Here is a 19488-nt window from a genome sequence, read left to right on the forward strand (position 1 = left end):
TAACCGGCCGTGCCTGCCAACATCGACCCACGTGATACACGCTATACCCTTTTGCGCAATCATCGCCGTATCGTACTCGAGCCTTATCCTCATTCATGAGATGAGATGTGTAAGGTACCTAGGTACCTGAGGCATTTGGCCTTTTTTCACACGTACGTATGTCGATCGACCACGGTGTTAAGCGTAAGGCGTGCCTCAGATGCCTAGAAGTGACTTCATAGTCTTATCGTTGGGCTAATTTTTCTATGGATAACCTCGTTCAAAAAAGGAACACACCTTGTGGAATACTTGTTGGGGACACACCAGCTTCGATCCCCTATCGTATCCCGTACCTCGTATAAGACGAGCCCATGTGCAGACAAGCAAAAAGGGGCGTTCGCGACCATCTAAAAGTGCCTGCTGCGCTTTCTGTCCAGCGAATTGCAGTCCATTTCAAGTTCTGTAGAGGTGCCAATGCTGCCAGGTTGGCCCATCACTCTGAACATTCCATCTATGTCCAGCCAGTATCAGCCTTCACCACGTCGATGACTCATCTGCCAACCCTGAACCACGGTGTCTATACATCGCCCTGGTTGGACGTTCTAGCTGCTCTGGTGGCCATCGACAATCAGTCCTCGTGGCCCTGTCCCGGCAACAGGAGTTGAAAATATGAGCTTTGCGTGCGGTGAGTTCCGCAGCTCTAATGTCGATCTTTTAATGACTGCGAGTGAAGCTCGCGCCATTGTCCGTAATTGAGTGCCATCTTCAAACGTTGGACGACGGCTGTCTCGAGTGTGATCCTTTGGTTCGACCCGAAGGGCTATGTGGTGGTGCGTGCTCAAAGTGGGGGGCGAGATCAGGATTCTGGCTTGGTGGGATACCGTCCTGAGGGATACTCTCTGCAAACACAGGGTCGGTAGCAGCTGTGGCGGGATGAATTTCCATTCCTGCAGTTCCCTCGACGCCAGAATGAGATCGCGATCGACTGAATCGAATCGTTTCGCTAGGATCTTCGGCGCGGCGGTCAATAGGCGACCACGCGCCTGCAATACTCCCTGCAACGATGCCTGCCATAGCTGCTGCGGGACCAAACGCATTCGAGCTTGCTCTTGTTCGCCTTCGAGCTCGCTCAGGCGTTGCAGGTGATGTCGGCGACGTTACAGCATCTGATGAAGGAAGGTCCCCTTCAGGAGTCTGTGGCAGATTGGTGTCGGATCGAGAACGCGAGGGACTCCGTGACCGTGGAATCATGCTCTCGCGAGGGTGTTGTAACTTGTATGCTAACTCCGACATACGGCCGCCACGAATCTTCTTGAGAAACGTGAGTTCTTCTCGGATTTCCTCCACCCCTGGATTCCATCTTCGGACTTGTGCCTCTTCGTCCTCGACCAGCAGTTCCGGTCCATCTTTCCGTCGTCGTGAGAAACTCGGAATCAGACGCGCAAAAAGCTCATCAGGAATACATCTGATAACAATAGCCACAGGCATAGAAAGTGCTCCGAGCACAATCGAGTAGCCCCATTGCGCTCCGTTGATCTTGTGGATAGAAAACGCTTGGCCACCAACGAACATGATCAGACACTGGCCACCAATTATCACGAATTGGATTCCGATGAACCAGTAGTTTTTCAACACCCCTTCAAAGATGTTGAAGTTATTATCCAGCCGTCGGCAACTATGATGTCAATCATGTCAGAATGGCCTCTTGTGATTCAGACACCCAGACTTACTTGTATTGATTGAATATTTGCATCCAGACAAAGGTGTTGAAAATAGTACTTTGAAGTCTGTTCTGCTCGTCTGCTGTTTCATAGCTCAAGATGGATTCACCCGCGAAATTGAGGATGAGGGTCACGACAAGCTGATAAATGGATTGGCCGATAATCATCTTCCACATGGTTAGGTTGATTAAAGGTGCTGTCCTGGGTTCGGGCCGGCGGCGCAGGATCGAGGCTGTCGGAGGGTCCGTTGCCAGTGCTAATGCTGCAAATGTGTCCATGATGAGGTTAACCCAGAGAAGTTGCACGGCCGTCAAGACCGACGACTCATCTGAGCTCGCCACAGCAGAGATAAAAGTGAGAAACACGGCAGTGATGTTGACCGTGATTTGAAACTGCAACAGAAGCCGAATTAGTGAGTACTGTGCACCAAGCGTCATTGACACTCACCTGGAGAAATTTCTTGACCGCATCGTTCACCGTCCGACCCCAAGAAATGGCTTTGACAATGGAGGCAAAGTTGTCGTCCATTAAGATAATAGCTGAAGCCTCTTTAGCGACTTCTGTGCCGGCGATTCCCATTGAAAAGCCCACGTCTGCGGTTTTCAATGCCGGGGCGTCATTGGTCCCATCACCAGTGACAGCAACAGTTTCCTTGAGATCCTTCAGAGTCTGCACCAAACGCTTCTTGTCTTCTGGACTTGATCGAGCCAGCACTTGAAGGCGAGGGATGACCTGTTTGAGCTGTTTTCTGCTCAGCTTCCGAAAGATTGGGCCTTCCATTGCAATACCGCCAGGGGTGAAGATGCCACACTCGGTCGCAATGGCTTTGGCCGTCATTATGTTGTCACCTGTCACCATGCGAACGAAAACACCTGCGACCTGGCAATCGCGCACCGCCTTCTTGACACCAGCACGTAAAGGATCCTGAATACCGACCACCCCAAGAAAAATCATGTTCTCAAACACTTTATCGAACTCGGCTTGTTTCTTGTCATCGATTGAAGCACAACCCTGCGGGGGCCACTCGGGAAAGTCCCGGTAGACGAGTCCAATTGTTCTGAGAGATCTGGAGGCATAGTTTTCCACAATCTCGTTCAATGTCTGCATCTGCGCGGAACTGATGGCCGAATCGACTGTGCTCTTTGTAGGATCAGCGATAATCCGCGAGCACTTTGAGATTAATATTTCGGAAGCTCCCTTGACCAACATGCGACATCCGCCATCAGGAAGCCTGATGACGACGGCCATGCACTTACGGCCAGAGTCGAAAGGAAACATCTGCACGACTTCGCAGTTGGCACGTTCCTCACTGATGGATCCAATTGGAGTATGATCGACGATGAATTGAAGAAGCGCTGTTTCTGTCTTGGAACCAATGAAGATGCGCTTCCCGTTTTCCTCGCTTTCAAAAGCTGTCGAATTGAGGACAACTGAGTCCTTGAGGAGCACCTGAGTCTCTTTGGCAAGAGTTTTGTAGAATTCAGCGGAGGAAACATCAGCAGACACATGGTCGGATTTCTTCAATTCGTGGGTTGCGGCGTCAGGCACGACTTCTTCACTGTCGCCGAACCTTGAAGCAGTGGAGAGGGAACCGGCCACGACTGTCATTCGGTTCTCTGTGAGGGTGCCTGTTTTATCTGAGCAGACTGTCGTCGCGTTCCCCATAGTTTCGCACGCCCTGAGAAGTCGAACCAAGTTATTGTCTTTGAGCATTCGGGTGGTCGCAAAGGCCAAGGCCAAGGTGACGGCGAGTGGCAAGCCTTCGGGAACGGCGACGACGATGATGGTCACGGCGACAATGAAAATCTGCAGGAATTGTTGACCCTTTGATTGAGAACCACCTTGAATATTCTTCAGTTGGACCAAAAATTTGATGAAGAGGACGACAAAGAGAAGAAGACCAGCAGCCAAGCCGAGCTTTGCAATGTAATCAGCGAGGATATTCAGCTTCGACTGCAGTGGAGTAGTCTGGCCTTCATCCTGGAGAGACATCAAGGTCTTGCCGTAGCTAGAGTTGACGCCCACGGATGTTACGAGGAAGGTGCCAAATCCCTCAGAAACCTTGCCGCCTGAAAGGATGAAAGGGTCCATTTTCTTGAGATTTTCGTGGGCTTCGATGGCGTGATAGACCTCGTCGGCTCTGGTCTTACGAATAATGTCCGACTCTCCGGTGGCAGATGACTCGTCACATTTCACGTTGTGGCCATCGATAAAGACGCCGTCGACAGGAATAAGGTCCCCGGGTTCAAGATGCATGATGTCGCCGACCAAAACGTCATAGACGGATATTTCTTGTGATTTGCCAGAACGAATAACCTTGACATTTCTCTGCTCCTTTTTCTTGTTCAGTTTGACAAACTGACGCTCCTTCTGAAAATCATTCAAAGCACCGACGAAGGTAACGACAAGAATGGCGACCATAATTGCAACACCCTCGACCCATTCCACTCGAGCTTCGTGTTCTTCAGCTTGAACAGGGCGGACGCTTTGGTAGATGCCCAGAGCAAGAGAGATGACTGCGGCAACAGAGAGAAGGATCAAGACACGGTCGTTGTATGCGGTCCAAGCCAGTTGCCAGAAAGTCTTTGATTTCTTTTCGGGCAGTCGGTTGTCTTTGAATATGCGTTTCCGGTCGTGAAAGGAGTTGTCCGAGGTCTTGGCTGGCTGTGTCATTGAACTAGCAGTCATGGTCCTCTTGACGGAGCCAAACTTTTCATTAGAAACAACTCCTGCTTGGACAGCGTCACTGAAATCAACGGTGCCATCGAGACCCACTTCATCGCTGCTCAGGCCGGTGTGTCGATTGGTACGGAGGCCTTTTTCGAGGCCACCAAGGCCACCCAGGGCGTGAAAGGCGGCCAAACTCTTGGGGTTTATCATTTTGTTGAGTTGACCGGGACTGAAGGCGAATTTGTTGTTCTCTACTTTGAAGTCGTCTTCGGTGCCAGGATCGGGGTGTAATGCGGACTCGTCGTTCATGATCTCGTTGTTATTGGAAAAGGACGACTTGCTGAGGGGATCGCCGGCTGTGGAAGCCAGAGATTCGATCTGAGTTTCACCGCCATAATCGGAAGATTGCGAGAGCTCCGACTCTACTGACGTACCCCTCGCTCTTGAACCAGGGACAGACAAGAAGGTCTGTGCACCAGCTCCATCCAGGGCCTGTCCTCTGGGAGACGAGACATTGTGCGGTGAGGTGGGTCGAGATCCACGGGTGTCGATGGATAATCGTTGGTCGGTAGGAGACAAGGAAAACGGGGACGCGAGAGAGGGTGACTCTAAGCCAGTAGTCTGAATTCGAGGTAAAGGACCTGGTTTGTCAGAGGAGGCGCTAGGGGGAGCATCAGGTCGGGGATTGATGGAAGTGTCATCGATGCTGATTGTGGGTGCTCTGGTGCGCTGGTGAAGCGGTTTGGGTGGTTGTTCAGGGTCGTGGTCGTCGACAGGAGGATCCATGGCGACAGCGACGGACGGGGGAGGAAGGAAAACAGTGGACAAGTGATTGTTGCTTAAATTCAAGTGAGAGTAATTAGTAGGACGCAAGACCAAGTGCAGGTGACATGAAGGTCGGTAAGGGGGATTCCATTAGGTATGCCAAAGACGAAGGAAAGAAGTAAATTGGTAGAGTTGATGTTGTTTGCGCAGAAAATTGTGATTGTCAGTCGTTTTTTGACAGAGTCAGTTGTGTGGCCAAACAGACCAAGTAGTAAGATCAAGGTTGTAAGTGACCCACGAGCTCGGGGTGCCAGTCACCGTGAAGTCGAAGTCGTGAATAGGCGTCAGAATAGTCTCTATGACTTTTCTGAAAGCAAGATCTGGTGAAAACAGGCATGAGTCGAGTGGTGTCAAGTCTGGGCAGACGTGGTTTGTCTGTTGAAGTCTGGAAAGGACATGTCAACACAAGAAGGTCCACGATTGAAGTCGGTCACCCCATCAGGCAAGTACACCCAGGCAAAGTCTGACCATGAGCAAGAGTGTAATGTCGAGTCATGGTATGGACATAAAAAGAAAGGAATGAAATACGAGGGAAGACATGAACGTGTAGTGGGATAGAAACAAAAGGATGTTCAAGATGTATTGTGAACGGGTGTCGTGTTTGGTGTGTGTTGTGAGTCCGAGGAGTACGAGTAGAGTACTATGTATTATTTAGTTGGTCATCGACGGACGGACTTAGAGGCCGAAGCTCCTAGTTAGGTTTAGGGCAGATCTTAGATTGTTAGAGAAGGATGTTGCTGGCTGGCTGGCTAAAAAACCAGATCGTTTGTGTCTGAGCCCTGATCTATGTACTTCATAAAAGGCCTAAGGGTAAATACTGTGGGGCGTAAAACACGCGCCCGAAAACGTCCAGTCAGAGCCGGGCCGCGTCGCAAATGCCATCGATCGGCTGGTGAGGAACATGCATATGAGTACATACTCCGTAGGGTACATATGTAAGCGAGAGGTCAGTTTTGACAAGGATTCCGGTACGCAGGCACGCAGGACGCAAACGTAGACGCAGACGTGGCAATAATAATTGTCCTACTGGAGTCATAGCTTTGGAGCTAATGACTGTGTCAGTAAGGAAATGCCCGGCCAGTGGGTGCCCATGTGTGCCCAAGCCCCGGATCTGATGTCAGGTTCACCATGATTAGGGATGCTTCCCACAATCTCATTTGCCCTCCGGGCATGACCCGCTACCAGACTCGTTGGACCCTTGACTACCTTTAGGCGATACTATATATCATCTAGGGATGATGGCTTTTTTAACTTCAAGGCGAGGAAGTGTAATTCTCTGTTGACTTACGGAGTAGGTACTTCCCTACCTAGGTAGATACCCACGACATCTTACTTGGAGGTCCAAGTTGGCACCGCCAGTGGCCCTTCGGCCCACCATTAGGCTTAAATTCTCACCTACCTAACTAAGCTTGTTCACTGGCGCCTGACCTTGCAGCTCTGGGTCAAGCTCCCCCAAGCTTTTTCAACCTCCAAGACTCCGAAGACTTGGAATGTCTCGGCGCATCAAGTGCCAACCCAGCATGCCTACAAGTACGAGCAGGTACCTAACCTAACCTTAGGTAGTACCTCGCAATAGAGGAGGTGCCCCTGGGCATCAAGTACCTTACTTTACTTACTACACTGAACATTGTTACTACATGGGTAGTATCATGATGTACGTACATGCCTGCGCACATCAGGCGTGTTTGTCTCCCGCAGACTTCTCAAATATCATTCCTTGTTACATTTTTTGTCTTTTATTTGTCTTTGTGATTGAAACTCACACCGCCACCATCACGCATAACGCACCCTGTCACCATTGCTTTGAGGATGACTGTCACGAGCCGCAGTCTCAGACAGCCATCCTTTAAAACCCCTCATACACACGAGTTTACAACTTTACATCACATTCCAACCTACCGAGATCCACCATAGACCGGGAGGTTATGCTCGCCTCACATCCGAGACCAATCAGTTGACGCGGGCCCTGTCCGTGATTCTGCACTGCCACGCTCGAAATTGCCACGATACCACGACGTCCTGAACCGGCGTGCCCGTTTCGATAACGTCTGGGTCTTCTTTCGCTGCCTCGACATTATTGTCCGCACCACCAATCATCATCCATCATGGTCTCCCTTCATCATGACGACGAGGAGGCAGGGAGGGTACGGAGAAAATGTCCACATCCTGTCCACCGGCTTGGTGTTCTCACCGGAACGGCCAGGACAAGTATTATCACTGTCAATGCCCGACATAAGCTCCTTCGAGTCAGATATAAGTCCCGGTAAGTCAAGGATGGCAGTACAGGAAGACATTTCTTCTATATGTGGATTCATTTCCGCATGCGGCATCTGAGTTGCACTTTGTCGCAATATCCTCTTCGTGGGATCACAGACAATGTCAAAGTGCTTGCTGCAAGGGCAAACTTCTTCGATTCTAACACCCAATGCTACACAGAGCATTTGCATTTTCCCGCGATTTATAGCGCTTCAATGGTTCCCTTCTCGCCTAGATACCTACCTAGGTATTCATAATTGCAGTCAAGGAGCCTCCCACGAAATCACTTCTATAATATGCCGCCATGAGTCCTCCTTTACTGCCATTCTTGTTCAACACCATCTTCAAATCCCATGACAAAACTCGCCACGGCATAGAGCTCCACCTGGTTCTTCTTTTCCATCCTCCTTTGAAGCACCCTCCTCTATTCTCTCTTGATACGCTGGGTATGCCCCGACCCACCAGACTCTTGATTGCCTGAGGGTGTCCCACATCTTTTAGAGCTCCAATACTATCCAACAGCGTCTCCAGATGAATTAACCTCGTTATCAAGGCGGTCTTACCCTTGTGCTGGACACCATGGTGCCTGATGATTGCTTTGGATGGCTTTCCGCCGGATGAACTGCTGCGTACACAACCGTGAATCCATAATTTATACTTGTGCCATCCATTCATTGCCGATTGGCCGAACCTAGTCTGATTCGTACCCTTCGTACCCAAAACGCCTTGGGGACCGTTGAGTTTGCTTCATCGTAACAATCACAGCACAGCCTCACTATGACCCCTTTTCCTTCGACTCAGACATTGTCAGAGCGTCTTCGATTCTGCCTGGACTTCGTGCCTTGCAGATGGCAAGCGGTTCCGGTTACATGTTGGTATCCTCTCCACACTCAGCTCGAGAGGATCATGAGCCCCGACATCATTGTCTCTTAGAAATCATCAACAGCTCCAATGCCACGCAATGCCTGTTCCGCCTACATCAACCACAAGATCTCAATCCATCGCCTCCAAGTCGACTTCGCCCTGATCCTTCCAAGATACCGACCAAATCTCACTGTTCCCCTTGTCTGTCTTGGTCTTCTTGCCCTTTCCTTGTTCATTCGCCAGGAGAAGCGCTTGGCTGTCCAACGCAAAGACTCTGACCAACTCCTGGATTCTTCCACTTTCCACAAAAGCATTGGTCAACGTCGGGTTTTGTGCCACAATCTGTGCCAATTCCATAGTTTGAACAAGGTTTGCCCGCGAAAGAGCGTGCCCTGCGTAGTAAAACACTGCATTGTAGCCCAGGATGCAGTCAGGCACGTAGTGATTGCGTAGCTCTCTCAACAGCACACCCTCCATCTCATCTTGCGGTCGACACATGAAATCAACATCCAGGAGGGGATCAATGGCGATACGCACTTGGTCCAGTGCCTTGGATAGTTCTCGTTTCACATTCCGAACATGGGTTGAGTTTGTGCGGTTTCTGGCCAAAGGTTAATTAGATGGTACTTCAAAAAGTCTTGGTCCACTCACTCGCTGATGCTATCAACAAACCCTTGAAAATTATCCAAGGCGTAGATTGCTGCGGTAAGTTGCTCCAATTCCTTCCATATCAGGGATTTTGATGCCAGCATTTCCCGATCTGTTCCCTGTCTCGTGAGGATATGCTCCTGAGCTGACGGTTTGCGCTTGCGGCTTGGGCTGATGGGATGAAAGCGTTCTTCATCCTCGCCTGCATCTTCATCTTCATCTTCGTCCTTGTATGACAAATCCCGTGGGATCGCATCGCCCTCGACGAGCATGAGATTCATCCCCACAGCATCCAAAGAATACTGCGAGAGCTCCGTGCGCTCAGACAGCAATCTAAGAGCGGCAAATTTGCCATCGAAGAGGAAAGACTTGTATAACATGGCAACCGACCAAGCCGCAGTTCCCCATTGGTCTGCTTCTGTGTGACGAAACCATTCCACGCTTTGAATCGCTCTTTCGTCCTCTTCGGTAATCTCTCCTTCCATCAGGCCAGATCTGATCTTGAGCATTGCAGTTTTAGAAGCTCCTCCTTGCTCAACGATACGCGGAGCAGTCGGCGGGCCACCTCCAGAGCGAAGTCTCTGAAGTGCATCCATGTTGGCTAGAGTGAAGACCCCGTACGCGACAGCAGAGATGTTGATATTGAACTGGTTGATCAGCCTCACTTGCTGTCGACGTTCTGCATCATCGGTCACGTTGACAAGAATGGTGGCCAGCACGTGCTCCCCTCGGTCTGCGGATAGCTTTGATACGTATAGCGGAATCAAAGAATACTTTCCTTGGGTTTCAAGCCAACCGATATAGTTGACGATATTGTTCTCCATTTCGTACTGGTTTTGTGCGAATGATGGGTCCAAAAGCCCCAAGCACTGCAAGGCCAGTTGGAGATGGGCCACAATTCTTATTGTGTCAGGATCTTGCGCGTTGATTCGAGCAATTTCACTTCCTTCTGCAGTCGACTCGTCAATCAAGCGGACTCCAACGTCAGACGTCTGTGCCGTGTGTGCAGCGGCTACTCCCATTTCAAGGAGGAACGTATTGAAATCTTTTGTAACTGCTGCCAATTGCAGGAATTTATGTGGTTGACGCGCTTCTTCATTGGAAAGTGCCTTTCTCGAAAATGTCTTCAGGGCTTTATCCGCAAACTGTGGTGGATGGTATTCAAGCAACTCGGAGCCACTGACACGGCGTTTGAAGGCGCTCCAGTATGCTGCGTACCGCTCGATAAGGTATGCATTGAAGATCGAGAACAATTGATCATCGATCGTTTCGCTTACAGCCGTGGAGGAGCTCAAATTGCCAACGAGGATTCCATAAACTGCTCTCTGGTACTTATCAAGAGATCCTTCGCGTGACAATCTCTCACACACATCCAGCCATTCCGGGTTGGAAGCGATGCCATAAATGCGCTGCCAAGGCGAGTCGACGAGATTTGGCGTTGCAGGACCGCCAACATTGAGGGCTGCATGACGCCAGGACTCCTTGCGTTCAGCCCACCATTCTGCCACCGAACTTGGCTTTTGACCACGGCGTAGCATCTCCCAATAGGTGCGCCAGGCCGTTTGCTCGTGATTCTCATCCTGTTCCTGGAGTGAAGCAGACTGGCGTGTGGGGGCATCCGGGTCCAATTGAGTTACAAGGGCTCGTCCGTCCCCTCTGACATGATCGTTCTTAAGGCTCGGGAGCGAGGGGTCCAGGGGTTCAGATGTCAGCCTCGAGCGTTTTTGACGTTTGATGGCGGTCTGCGTATAGAGAGGTCCCGCACTCCAAACGCCCTCGCTGCTGTTCGAGCGAGGACTTAGGAGACGGACCACTTCTTCCAAAGGTGGCGCTGTTGTGACTTCTCTTTCTTGTAGCCATGACAGAATACATTCATAGTCTTGTGCAAGGATGTCGGAGTCAAGAAAGGCTTCCCAGATATCAGCGTTCTTTGAGTAGCGGTGGAGATCGCCTAGGCGTGATCCTTGGGCAGCGCTCGCCTCTCTCATAAGGTCAGGTGAGTTTGTAAGTAGCAAATTTCGAATCAAGATCCAGAGGTCGCATTCAAGCTGGATCTTTTGTACCTGAACGTCTGATTCGTGGGAAGCCGTGCGCTTTAGCCGATTGAGGGCAATATTACTGTAATTTTCCAGTAGCGCAAATGCATCATTCCATAGCGTCTGATCAGAAGGGTCTCGGTCGGCCACAAAGAGGTCCAGAGTCTTCGCAAACTCCTCAACTTGCCGACTCACACGATCTGCTGTGTCTTGTAGAGGCCGTAAGATGTCCTGGGCGGATGACTGAAAGGGAGACTCTGTGTATATTATATTGATTAGCCTTCCCGATAGCCTGAGACGGGGTGTAGAGCTCCGGAGTGACCACCGGGAGGTGGGACGGGCGGGATGATAGGGCACACCTTGCTCAAAGAGTTCCTCCTCATAGTCATCGACCATATTCTCATCCTGGCTGTACCGGTCGGACTTGGAAAGGGTTGCGGCAGAGAACGGAGTTCGCTTAGGGATTCAGTCAATTTGTTGGGAACCGCAGTCGAGGGACAGGTGATACATACTTCAGAGAAAGAAGACGGGTTACCCTGCCTTGACGATCGAGTAATGGGAGCCATTGGGGGAAAGATTGGTGTAATCCTAGCTGTTGATCAATCGATGCGAGGAGAGGAACTCAGAAGATAGTCCCATCAGTGGAAGGATGAGTTGCAACTTGGAATTCCACCGGCAGGACTTGACAGGATAGTAGCATGCCCTGGCACCTTTTTATTCCTTTGAGAAAACCGCAAGTTCCTGGTGCTGGAACGCGTCTTGTCATTACCCACGTGAATTGGAGAGTTGGCTACGTGTGTGTACTAAAAGTTCCTCCGCACTGCTGTGGCAGGGCGGACCACAAGATGGATAGTGACAAAAGAAAACGTGGCTTTAGTCCAGAAATAGACTAGCTCCAATTCACATTTGTCTCTCCAAGATTTTATCCTCGAACGACCGTTTCGTGTCCTCTTGATCCTTTTTCCTTCTCTTCAATGTCTACAGGTATCCATTAGAGTCTCGGAACAGACCCAACTTTCAATGTTTGTTCAGATCCTACGGGTTCTCTTGCGTGCTCACGATTTCCTAAGAGCATCTTTGCATTCGCTGTTCAGCTGGCCAGACTCCCTCGAGGAGATGATGGTTCAGGTAGAAAAAAACGGATTGCAACATTGTGATATCTCATCTAATATATGTCAAGAACATCAGAAGTCTTCTCAGCGTGCCGTATATCATGACTGTTGCTTGCGCTGTTGTAGCTTGAGCCTTAGCAACTTGGGCTTAGGGCAAGATGTCGTGCTCGCATCGTCTCCGTGCGCCTGATAAAAGGCGTTGCAACAGTCATACAGAGCATCGATGACTCCCTGGCATCTTTCTTCCTTGTAGTTATTTTTCTGAAGACAGTCTAAGGAAATCAGTCATCTTGATAGCGGGCAGGATAATACCAAGTTTCCTGACCTTGAATAGCACACTGGCAATGCAAATCAGTTGTGAGATATTTCAAGAGCGAGGATGGGTAGCTTACAGCCCGAGAATGGCAAGGAGGATCTGTCTTCAAATCAACTTGAAGACGGCCCTATCACCAATTTGATAAGCCCAAGAGATCTATCGTGCTAGGAATCGACGAAAGCCGTAATTGCTTTAGCAAGTGACTTACCATGGTGGACAGAAGAAGCAAGAGTTCGAAGACGCCGGGCGTTGCTCACAAAGATAGAGGACGGCAGACAAGGTGCTCAATAAACATCAGATTTAAGAAGCCTATGCCGTTTTGACGGAAGTATCCTGTCACTAATGATAGGCGATTGATACTGACTGCATCATAAATTGTAGGATGCTTGGTTGTGTTGTGTACCTGAGGTAGGTACTACAAGGTACGGTACTTGATGGAATCACCAGCCCACAGAGTAACCAAGACATCAATTTAATAACTACGATACCTGGGTAGCGGCTCTGCCCCACGACGTCATCTAAGATGATGCTCAAATGGATCAACTTTTGGTGCATCTATAGTAAGAACAATCTCTCATGACAAGTGAAATCATGTTGTCGCTGGTTTGTGTACAGAAGAAAGCCCAGTAATATGTTGTGTGACATTATTATCCCTGTAGAGATGTGTGGTGATACTGGGGATGTTGTAAGCTGGTGGGCTGCCTGTAGGTATTTCTAGCTTATGTAGGTACCTACCTTCCTTCCTTAGGTACCTTAGATATTTACACCAAGACTCAACCGTTGGACAGCGTTAGGGCCTCTTGAGGCGCCGAAAATGGACGGATAGGCGACTAGCGCCACTCTGATGGTGACTCCAACTCGTCAACAGTCGCGGCGCTTGCATGCCGCCTCTTGGTGTGCAATCTGCAGATGGCAAACCCCAAATCATTACCTTATTCACTCGTTGTCGATCCCGCAATAATTCTGCGAGGCTGCTTTGCCTTTCCTTCAATTCTTCCTTCATCTTCTTCACCTTCATTCTTCTTCCTCCTCCTCTTGTCATCCCCAACAGCCTCAATAACTCCCCATCTTGAAACGGTTGTCCAATCTCAAGACAGACTTCACAATATCCAAACCCCGCCTTAGGTATACCACTCCACTTCGCGTGTCGCGATTAGCCCTCAACTTATCACTTTCTCACTTACTAACTCCGGCAACAGGATTGACTGATTGTGCCACGTCGGTCTACGATACTTGTCCCGTCGATCTCAACCACCCGCATACAGAATGTCTGACAACGGTCAGCAATCTCCTAATGGCGCCGCTGATACACCTACGGCTCCTCCCTCGACCGAACATCTGAACATCAAGGTTACAGATGGCAATAATGAAGTTTTCTTTAAGATCAAAAAGAGCACCAAGTTGGAGAAATTGATGAAGGCATTCTGCGAAAGACAGGGAAAAGATATTAGATCTGCAAGATTTCTCTTTGAAGGTCAAAAGGTTCAACCCATTGATACACCCGAACAGGTAAGATATGATGTCCCATCTAGAGCCCTGATGAATGAATATGTACTCTTTGGCATCCTAAAAGCGTCTCCAGCATCGTTGTCACCTGAGGAATATTTCTAACCATTCGTACAGTTGGAGATGGCAGACGGCGATTCGATCGAAGTGCACCAAGAGCAGATCGGAGGGTCATTCTAAATGACCTGGCCAGTCTTGCCTGAGCAGGCATGGTGGTCATGACATGACAAGAGTCTGTTCACGGCTACGACACAACAAGGCTCACAAGGATTCTATTTGCACGCGTTGGAGCGAGGAAGAACAGGGCCTTTTGCAACATGGCGTTTGGGGAGGAGTTTGTGCTCTTAGGATATCCGCAAAGAGATGCAGGAGATCCCCAGCCAGAAATGTGCTGATCGCAAGTTCTCATCTTCTCAGGCAAGGCATCTCTGGGAGGCGGTGGAAGGCACTGTTTTCACCGAAGTCACTGAGCAAAATTTGTCTGCAGATCAGGGCGGTGGACAGGTGTGGCTTGACCTGAGGCCTGAGTGCACATGGTTCCTTGGTACAGCCTAGTGTAGAAACATTTACCGAATTCCTTCCGTTCCGTGCCACGTTTATATTGTCATAACTTGATGGGAGTCGAAGTATAGGCTCTGCATTAGGGCCAAACATCAAGTCTGCAAACCCTCCCCGACGACGCTTGTGGGGGAATCCCACGGGCAGAAGCACCTAGTAACACATGGAGACATTGCTCCCAAAGATTCAAACCCAAAGCACCATTTGAATTCTTGCGATTTAGTCAGTCCAGACAGCGGCCTTTAACTTCTCGTCGGCCTCTCGCTCTCTTTGCTGAAGTTCCTTTTCCCTGTTCTTTCGCCTGATCTCCTGCTCCCTAATGGCACGGTCATACTGCTTGGCCTCCTCTGATTTCTGGGGAGCTTTCATGCCTAGACCTGCAGCAATCAATCGACTGGCCGTGGCCGTACTTTTCTCAGGGCGTCGTCTTTCGCGGTCAGAGTCTGAAGGGGTAGAAGCAGTGGTGGAGGAGGGCGAAAATGGGGTCGGTCGGCCACCACCGAGCATCGATGCAGTTGACCAGTCGATGTACTGACCACTACCTCGAGGTGATATCGGAGTGGGCGGGGGTGGATGGAGGGCTGGATTTGATGCATTGTTTGGTTTGGTATCAAGGTCCGAAGGATCCGTTGGGGTGCGGTCGCCCATGTCACCCTCGACTGGAGAAGACAGGTCTTCGTCTTCCCACGAATCGGCCACTTCGACTTTCTTTTTGGTTTTACTTTGTTGTGACTTGGATGGGAGGTCGATATGCAGGCCAGACATTTTGGACTCCATGAGCCTAGAGCAAGGAGAGAGGACAGGGGGCTCTTCAAGTATGTGCACGATGCGGCGCACCTGGAGCTACCAGTATCAGCGACGTTTGCCTACCTGTCAATGATGCAAGCAAGCAGATCCGAGAACGTGCAGTGATCGTCGATGAATGTGCTCGGAAAAGATAGAGGAAATAGGGTATGGATGGTGAGGGGCGATGTCATAGAGCTCTGGGGTTCCATTCGGGGTCTGAAGCCTTCAATTAAAGTCGGGCGGTCGAGTGGAATGGCACAATGGTTTCAGCTGGCGAAGCAGTTACACGCGACAATGAATGACGAATGGATGGAGCTGGACAGGCGATGCTTGCCCCGTGCCCTGGTGTTGGTTTCGCTGAGAACATTGCAACGAAGACCCGCCAAAGAGGGTCGAGGGGTCAAGCTTAGGTGGAAGCTTGAAGCCAAGTGCTGGTGGTTGGAGCAGACAAGTGAGGGGTGGATAGCTGAAGTGTCACTGTACTCCAGTACTCCGCAGGGCCGGCCGGATCTGGATGGAGGGTGTTGGACTTGTTCAGTTTAAGGGACACAGGTACTGGGATGGCGCTGCTTCCTTACCCGGCGTGCCTGGGGGATCTTTCAGTGGCCCTCCCCAAAACAGTTATCTTTGAGCAGGAGACGGCAGAGTGCTAGTCTGAGAACGTCCAGGCAAAAGCCACAAAAATCACTTACCCCTCTGCCCCACGCTTGGAAGCCATTCATCATTGTGGGACACCTTCCACCAGGAGATATAACTGCAACAGACGTATGGTAATGATTATCTTCACGGAAGTATGGAGTGGGCAGAAGATAGATGCCGTGGATTTTCGTGCAGCCAATTCATGGGTGCGGGTGGGTTTTGTTGGCGAGATGCGTCTGACCTTGAATCCATCACGTGACAACATTCTGTCAACGGTGTCAAACTCAAGATGCCAATCTAGCATTACTATCGTCAGCACTATGATTGGATTCAACAATAATGATCTATGGACAACTCACCATACATTTACGAGAACAACCATTCCTAGATGAGCCTGCCGAGATTCGCAGGGGAGTCGAAGCTTGTCCACACAAAGCACGAGATGTTCCGACAAAGTACAAAGCATCGCCGGTCTCGCAATCATTTGGCAGCTTTCTCGGAAAATCCTTAGCGGCTCGGAAACTAAAGCGCCGAACCAAAAGGGGTTTTGGTGCGTCTCGCAACTGGAGGTTCCCCGTCTCGTGCCGACCTCGGGGTCTTCCATATTGACTCTCTCTCGTGTTTGCTCCTCGGTTGATTTGCCATGGCCTCCAATGAGCCTATTTTCAGACCATGATATACCGCGCTCAATTTGTCTAATTAGAGCTCCTTGTCCACACCGTTCTCGCTCGTAATCTCCATTTCTTTCTTCTGTGCTTCCATCAGCATTTCTGACCATTCGCTTCAAGCACAGCATTTGGCGCGGTTCCCATCTCCGCCATGACTCGAATCGCACTCCCGAGGCTACAGAGATCCTTGCGACCGTCATTGCGTTCTGTGTGTAAACATGGCACATATGGAAATGTCGCTCCTTTCTCTAGCTCCTCGCCTGTGCGGTCGGGGTATGCCGATACCATCAATAACCTGAAGATTGGCAAGCACACTCGTGTCATTTACCAGGGCTTCACTGGGCGCCAAGCTACAATGAACGCCCAGGAGTCCATAGAATACGGTACCAACGTGGTGGGTGGCATCAAACCGGGTGTCGAAGGTGAACATCTCGGCTTACCCGTTCTACCAAACGTTCGTGCCGCGGTGGAGAAGCTCAAGCCAGACGCCAGCGCCATCTATGTACCTGGAAATGGCACGGTTGCCGCCATGGAGGAAGCAATTGAGAACGAAATTCCTCTCATTATTGCCGTGGCGGAGCACATTCCCATTCATGATATCCTACGCATCCACCAGATGCTGCGGACCCAGTCCAAGACTCGACTTGTGGGAGCAAATTGTCCTGGAATCATCAACACCTGGGGTCGCTGTCGGTTAGGGTTCCAACCATTACCATTCTTCCAGGAAGGGAAGGTGGGGATCGTGGCCAAGTCCGGCACATTGAGCTACGAGGCTGTTGCATCGACTACCCGGGCCGGCTTGGGTCAGACGTATGGCATCAGCATGGGCGGAGATGTCCTGGCCGGTACCAACTTCGTGGAAGGTTTTCAAATATTGGCAGAAGACGAAAAGACCGAGGGCATCATCATGATTGGCGAAATCGGAGGCAGTGCAGAGATCAAGGCAGCTGAATGGATCAAAGAATACAATCGCAAGACTGCCAATCCTAAGCCTTTCATGGCAGTCATCGGTGGCATCCAAGCCCCTGCGGGTCGAATCATGGGCCATGCTGGAGCATGGGCTGCCCCTGGAGAGGCGGGTGCCTCCAAAAAGATTCAAATCCTTGAGGACGCCGGGGTTACGGTGGTGGATCACCCTGAGAAGCTAGGAGAGGGAATGAAGAAGCTGCTCGCGAATCGGTCCAAGACTACGAATGGCCAATCGACCGTCACCAGTCTCGGTGGTGGGACATCACAGCAGAGAAGAGGTTACCACACATTTCGGCAACGGCCAAGGTCGTCGCCAGCCACGACGCAGTTGCAGTTGCGAGGTCAAAAAAGACGGACGCTGTACATCAAACAATCACAAGCATTTGACATGTTGAAGGAGAGAGGAATTCCTACCGTGGACGAGGCGACCGTCAAAGAAGAGAAGTTCATCTCGATATCGATCGACCGTGAGGCACGGCAACCATGCGTTATCGCCTCGCCATCAACGGACCCCGAGTTTGCGTTTCAGCAATCGCGGAAATTCCCGTTCGCATACGGGTCAAAGGAGGCAACCTCGGCCGACTTTCTCGAGAGTGTTGCAGAACATCTGAAGATCTCTGGCACAGCCAAGGACGGCTTGAAGCAACTGGTGACCCAACTCGTGGACATTTTCATGTCAAAGGAAGCATTCGTTGTTCAGACCAAGATTGCACTGGACTCCCAGGGTAGATTACACGTGCAGGGCGCCAAGTTTGGATTTGATGATGCAGCCTTTCGAAGCTCCGGACGGCAAGCCGAGGTCCATGCTCTGAGGGACATCAAGGCCGAGGTGCGAGAAGACGTGGAGGCGGAAAAGGAGGGCATGATCTACGTTAAACTGCAGGGAGAAGGCAGCATTGGCACAATTGTCAACGGAGCTGGTCTTGCCATGAACACAGTGGACGCACTGGTGGCTCGTGGAGGATCGCCGGCGAACTTTATGGACACAGGTGGAAAGGCGACATCGGAAACCATCAAGGCAGGATTCCGGATTGTGTCGTCTGATCCACGTGTCAAAGTCATCTTCGTCAACATCTTTGGTGGGTTGACACTAGGGGATATGATTGCCAACGGGATCTTGCTCGCCTTCAAAGATCTGAACCTCAAGGTGCCCGTGGTGGTGAGAATCCGAGGAACTCGTGAGGCTGAAGGACAGAAATTAATCCAAGAGAGCGGTCTGAAACTTGACGCATTTGGTGAGTAACACGTGGAAAGGATGACGAGGTTTTTATGAATGCTGACAATGACAACATCAGATTCTTTCGAGGAAGCGGCCGCTCGAGCGATTGCCTTGGCCAAAGGAGAAGAGACCATGTGAAGGTTGACCAACTAGCGAGCATTCTACACATTCAAGGATTTGGGGACAAGATAGGCATGGCTTGGGACGGAGTTGTGAATTGGACAAAGGAAACTGCATAAGACTCGTTCATGCACAGCTGGCAGTTGGTGTGAGCGTCGTATAGTATGCGTATGCGATGCGGGCTGGACCAGGGTTGCAGAAACAAAACCACATAGGGCTAGAGTGTAAGAAAACTCACCATACCTTATAGCAACTAGGAGAAGTGCTCTCACAGGGATTTCAATGCCCAATTACGGTTGATGGTCAGTCTTTTGCTGGATGTAGAGGCATTTGCCGACATGTGGAAAGACTGTCCCTCTGGCGAATCACTGGCATTGGTCAGTAACACAACTGCCAGCATCAGGCCAGGAAGCACACCAAGTGGAATGCATTAGATGCTAGCCCTTCTGAATGGTGAGACCGACAGTGCTTCCGTCGTGTTGGATGTCGGGTAAGACGAAGCACGGAGGAACTTTTCCACCGGGCGTGACATGGCTTGGGAACGAGGTTGGCGGATGACATTGTATGCAATTCTATTGACTGGTTGCTGAGACGCC

General features: G+C 50.5%; 5 protein-coding genes across 6 annotated transcripts; 2 read left to right on the forward strand and 3 right to left on the reverse strand.

The window, feature by feature from the left end:
• Positions 1-744: 744 nt before the first annotated feature.
• Positions 745-5156, reverse strand: PV10_08033 (calcium-translocating P-type ATPase, PMCA-type; the record flags this gene model as incomplete). The annotated part of the gene is made up of 3 exons (XM_016373004.1): positions 745-1654; positions 1710-2092; positions 2148-5156. 3 exons carry the CDS (start codon positions 5154-5156, stop codon positions 745-747), a joined length of 4302 nt encoding a protein of 1433 aa, XP_016219915.1.
• Positions 5157-7603: 2447 nt separating this feature from the next.
• Positions 7604-11743, reverse strand: PV10_08034. 2 transcript variants are annotated; one of them, XM_016373005.1, is made up of 4 exons: positions 11512-11743; positions 11359-11455; positions 8967-11256; positions 7604-8916 (listed from the first exon to the last, which is right to left on the reverse strand). In XM_016373005.1, exons 1-4 carry the CDS (start codon positions 11563-11565, stop codon positions 8445-8447), a joined length of 2913 nt encoding a protein of 970 aa, XP_016219916.1. In that variant the 5' UTR covers positions 11566-11743; the 3' UTR covers positions 7604-8444. The 2 variants fall into 2 exon arrangements, with proteins under 2 accessions (XP_016219916.1, XP_016219917.1); XM_016373006.1 differs by having other exon boundaries at positions 7604-11256.
• A 1459-nt stretch (positions 11744-13202) lies between these two features.
• Positions 13203-14523, forward strand: PV10_08035 (uncharacterized protein). Its single transcript, XM_016373007.1, has 3 exons — positions 13203-13552; positions 13627-13936; positions 14051-14523. Exons 2-3 carry the CDS (start codon positions 13694-13696, stop codon positions 14111-14113), a joined length of 306 nt encoding a protein of 101 aa, XP_016219918.1. The 5' UTR covers positions 13203-13552; positions 13627-13693; the 3' UTR covers positions 14114-14523.
• PV10_08036 (uncharacterized protein) lies at positions 14417-15629 on the reverse strand. The gene has a single exon (XM_016373008.1). It carries the CDS (start codon positions 15266-15268, stop codon positions 14711-14713), a length of 558 nt encoding a protein of 185 aa, XP_016219919.1. The 5' UTR covers positions 15269-15629; the 3' UTR covers positions 14417-14710.
• A 1106-nt stretch (positions 15630-16735) lies between these two features.
• On the forward strand, positions 16736-19012 carry PV10_08037 (uncharacterized protein; the record flags this gene model as incomplete). Its single annotated transcript, XM_016373009.1, has 2 exons — positions 16736-18788; positions 18849-19012. 2 exons carry the CDS (start codon positions 16736-16738, stop codon positions 18908-18910), a joined length of 2115 nt encoding a protein of 704 aa, XP_016219920.1. The 3' UTR covers positions 18911-19012.
• Positions 19013-19488: the final 476 nt, after the last annotated feature.

This window comes from Exophiala mesophila, assembly GCF_000836275.1.
Source record: "Exophiala mesophila strain CBS 40295 unplaced genomic scaffold supercont1.6, whole genome shotgun sequence".
Lineage (NCBI taxonomy): Eukaryota > Fungi > Ascomycota > Eurotiomycetes > Chaetothyriales > Herpotrichiellaceae > Exophiala > Exophiala mesophila.

Coding starts and splice junctions, on each gene's coding strand:
- PV10_08036 (XM_016373008.1), bottom strand. CDS start 15,268: ATGGAGTCCAAAATGTCTGGCCTGCATATCGACCTCCCATCCAAGTCA.
- PV10_08035 (XM_016373007.1), top strand. CDS start 13,694: ATGTCTGACAACGGTCAGCAATCTCCTAATGGCGCCGCTGATACACCT. Junction 13,937..14,050: donor CCATTGATACACCCGAACAG/GTAAGATATGAT, acceptor CCATTCGTACAG/TTGGAGATGGCAGACGGCGA.
- PV10_08034 (XM_016373005.1), bottom strand. CDS start 11,565: ATGGCTCCCATTACTCGATCGTCAAGGCAGGGTAACCCGTCTTCTTTC. Junction 11,456..11,511: donor ACCCGTCTTCTTTCTCTGAA/GTATGTATCACC, acceptor TGAATCCCTAAG/CGAACTCCGTTCTCTGCCGC. Junction 8,917..8,966: donor TTTGTTGATAGCATCAGCGA/GTGAGTGGACCA, acceptor ACCTTTGGCCAG/AAACCGCACAAACTCAACCC.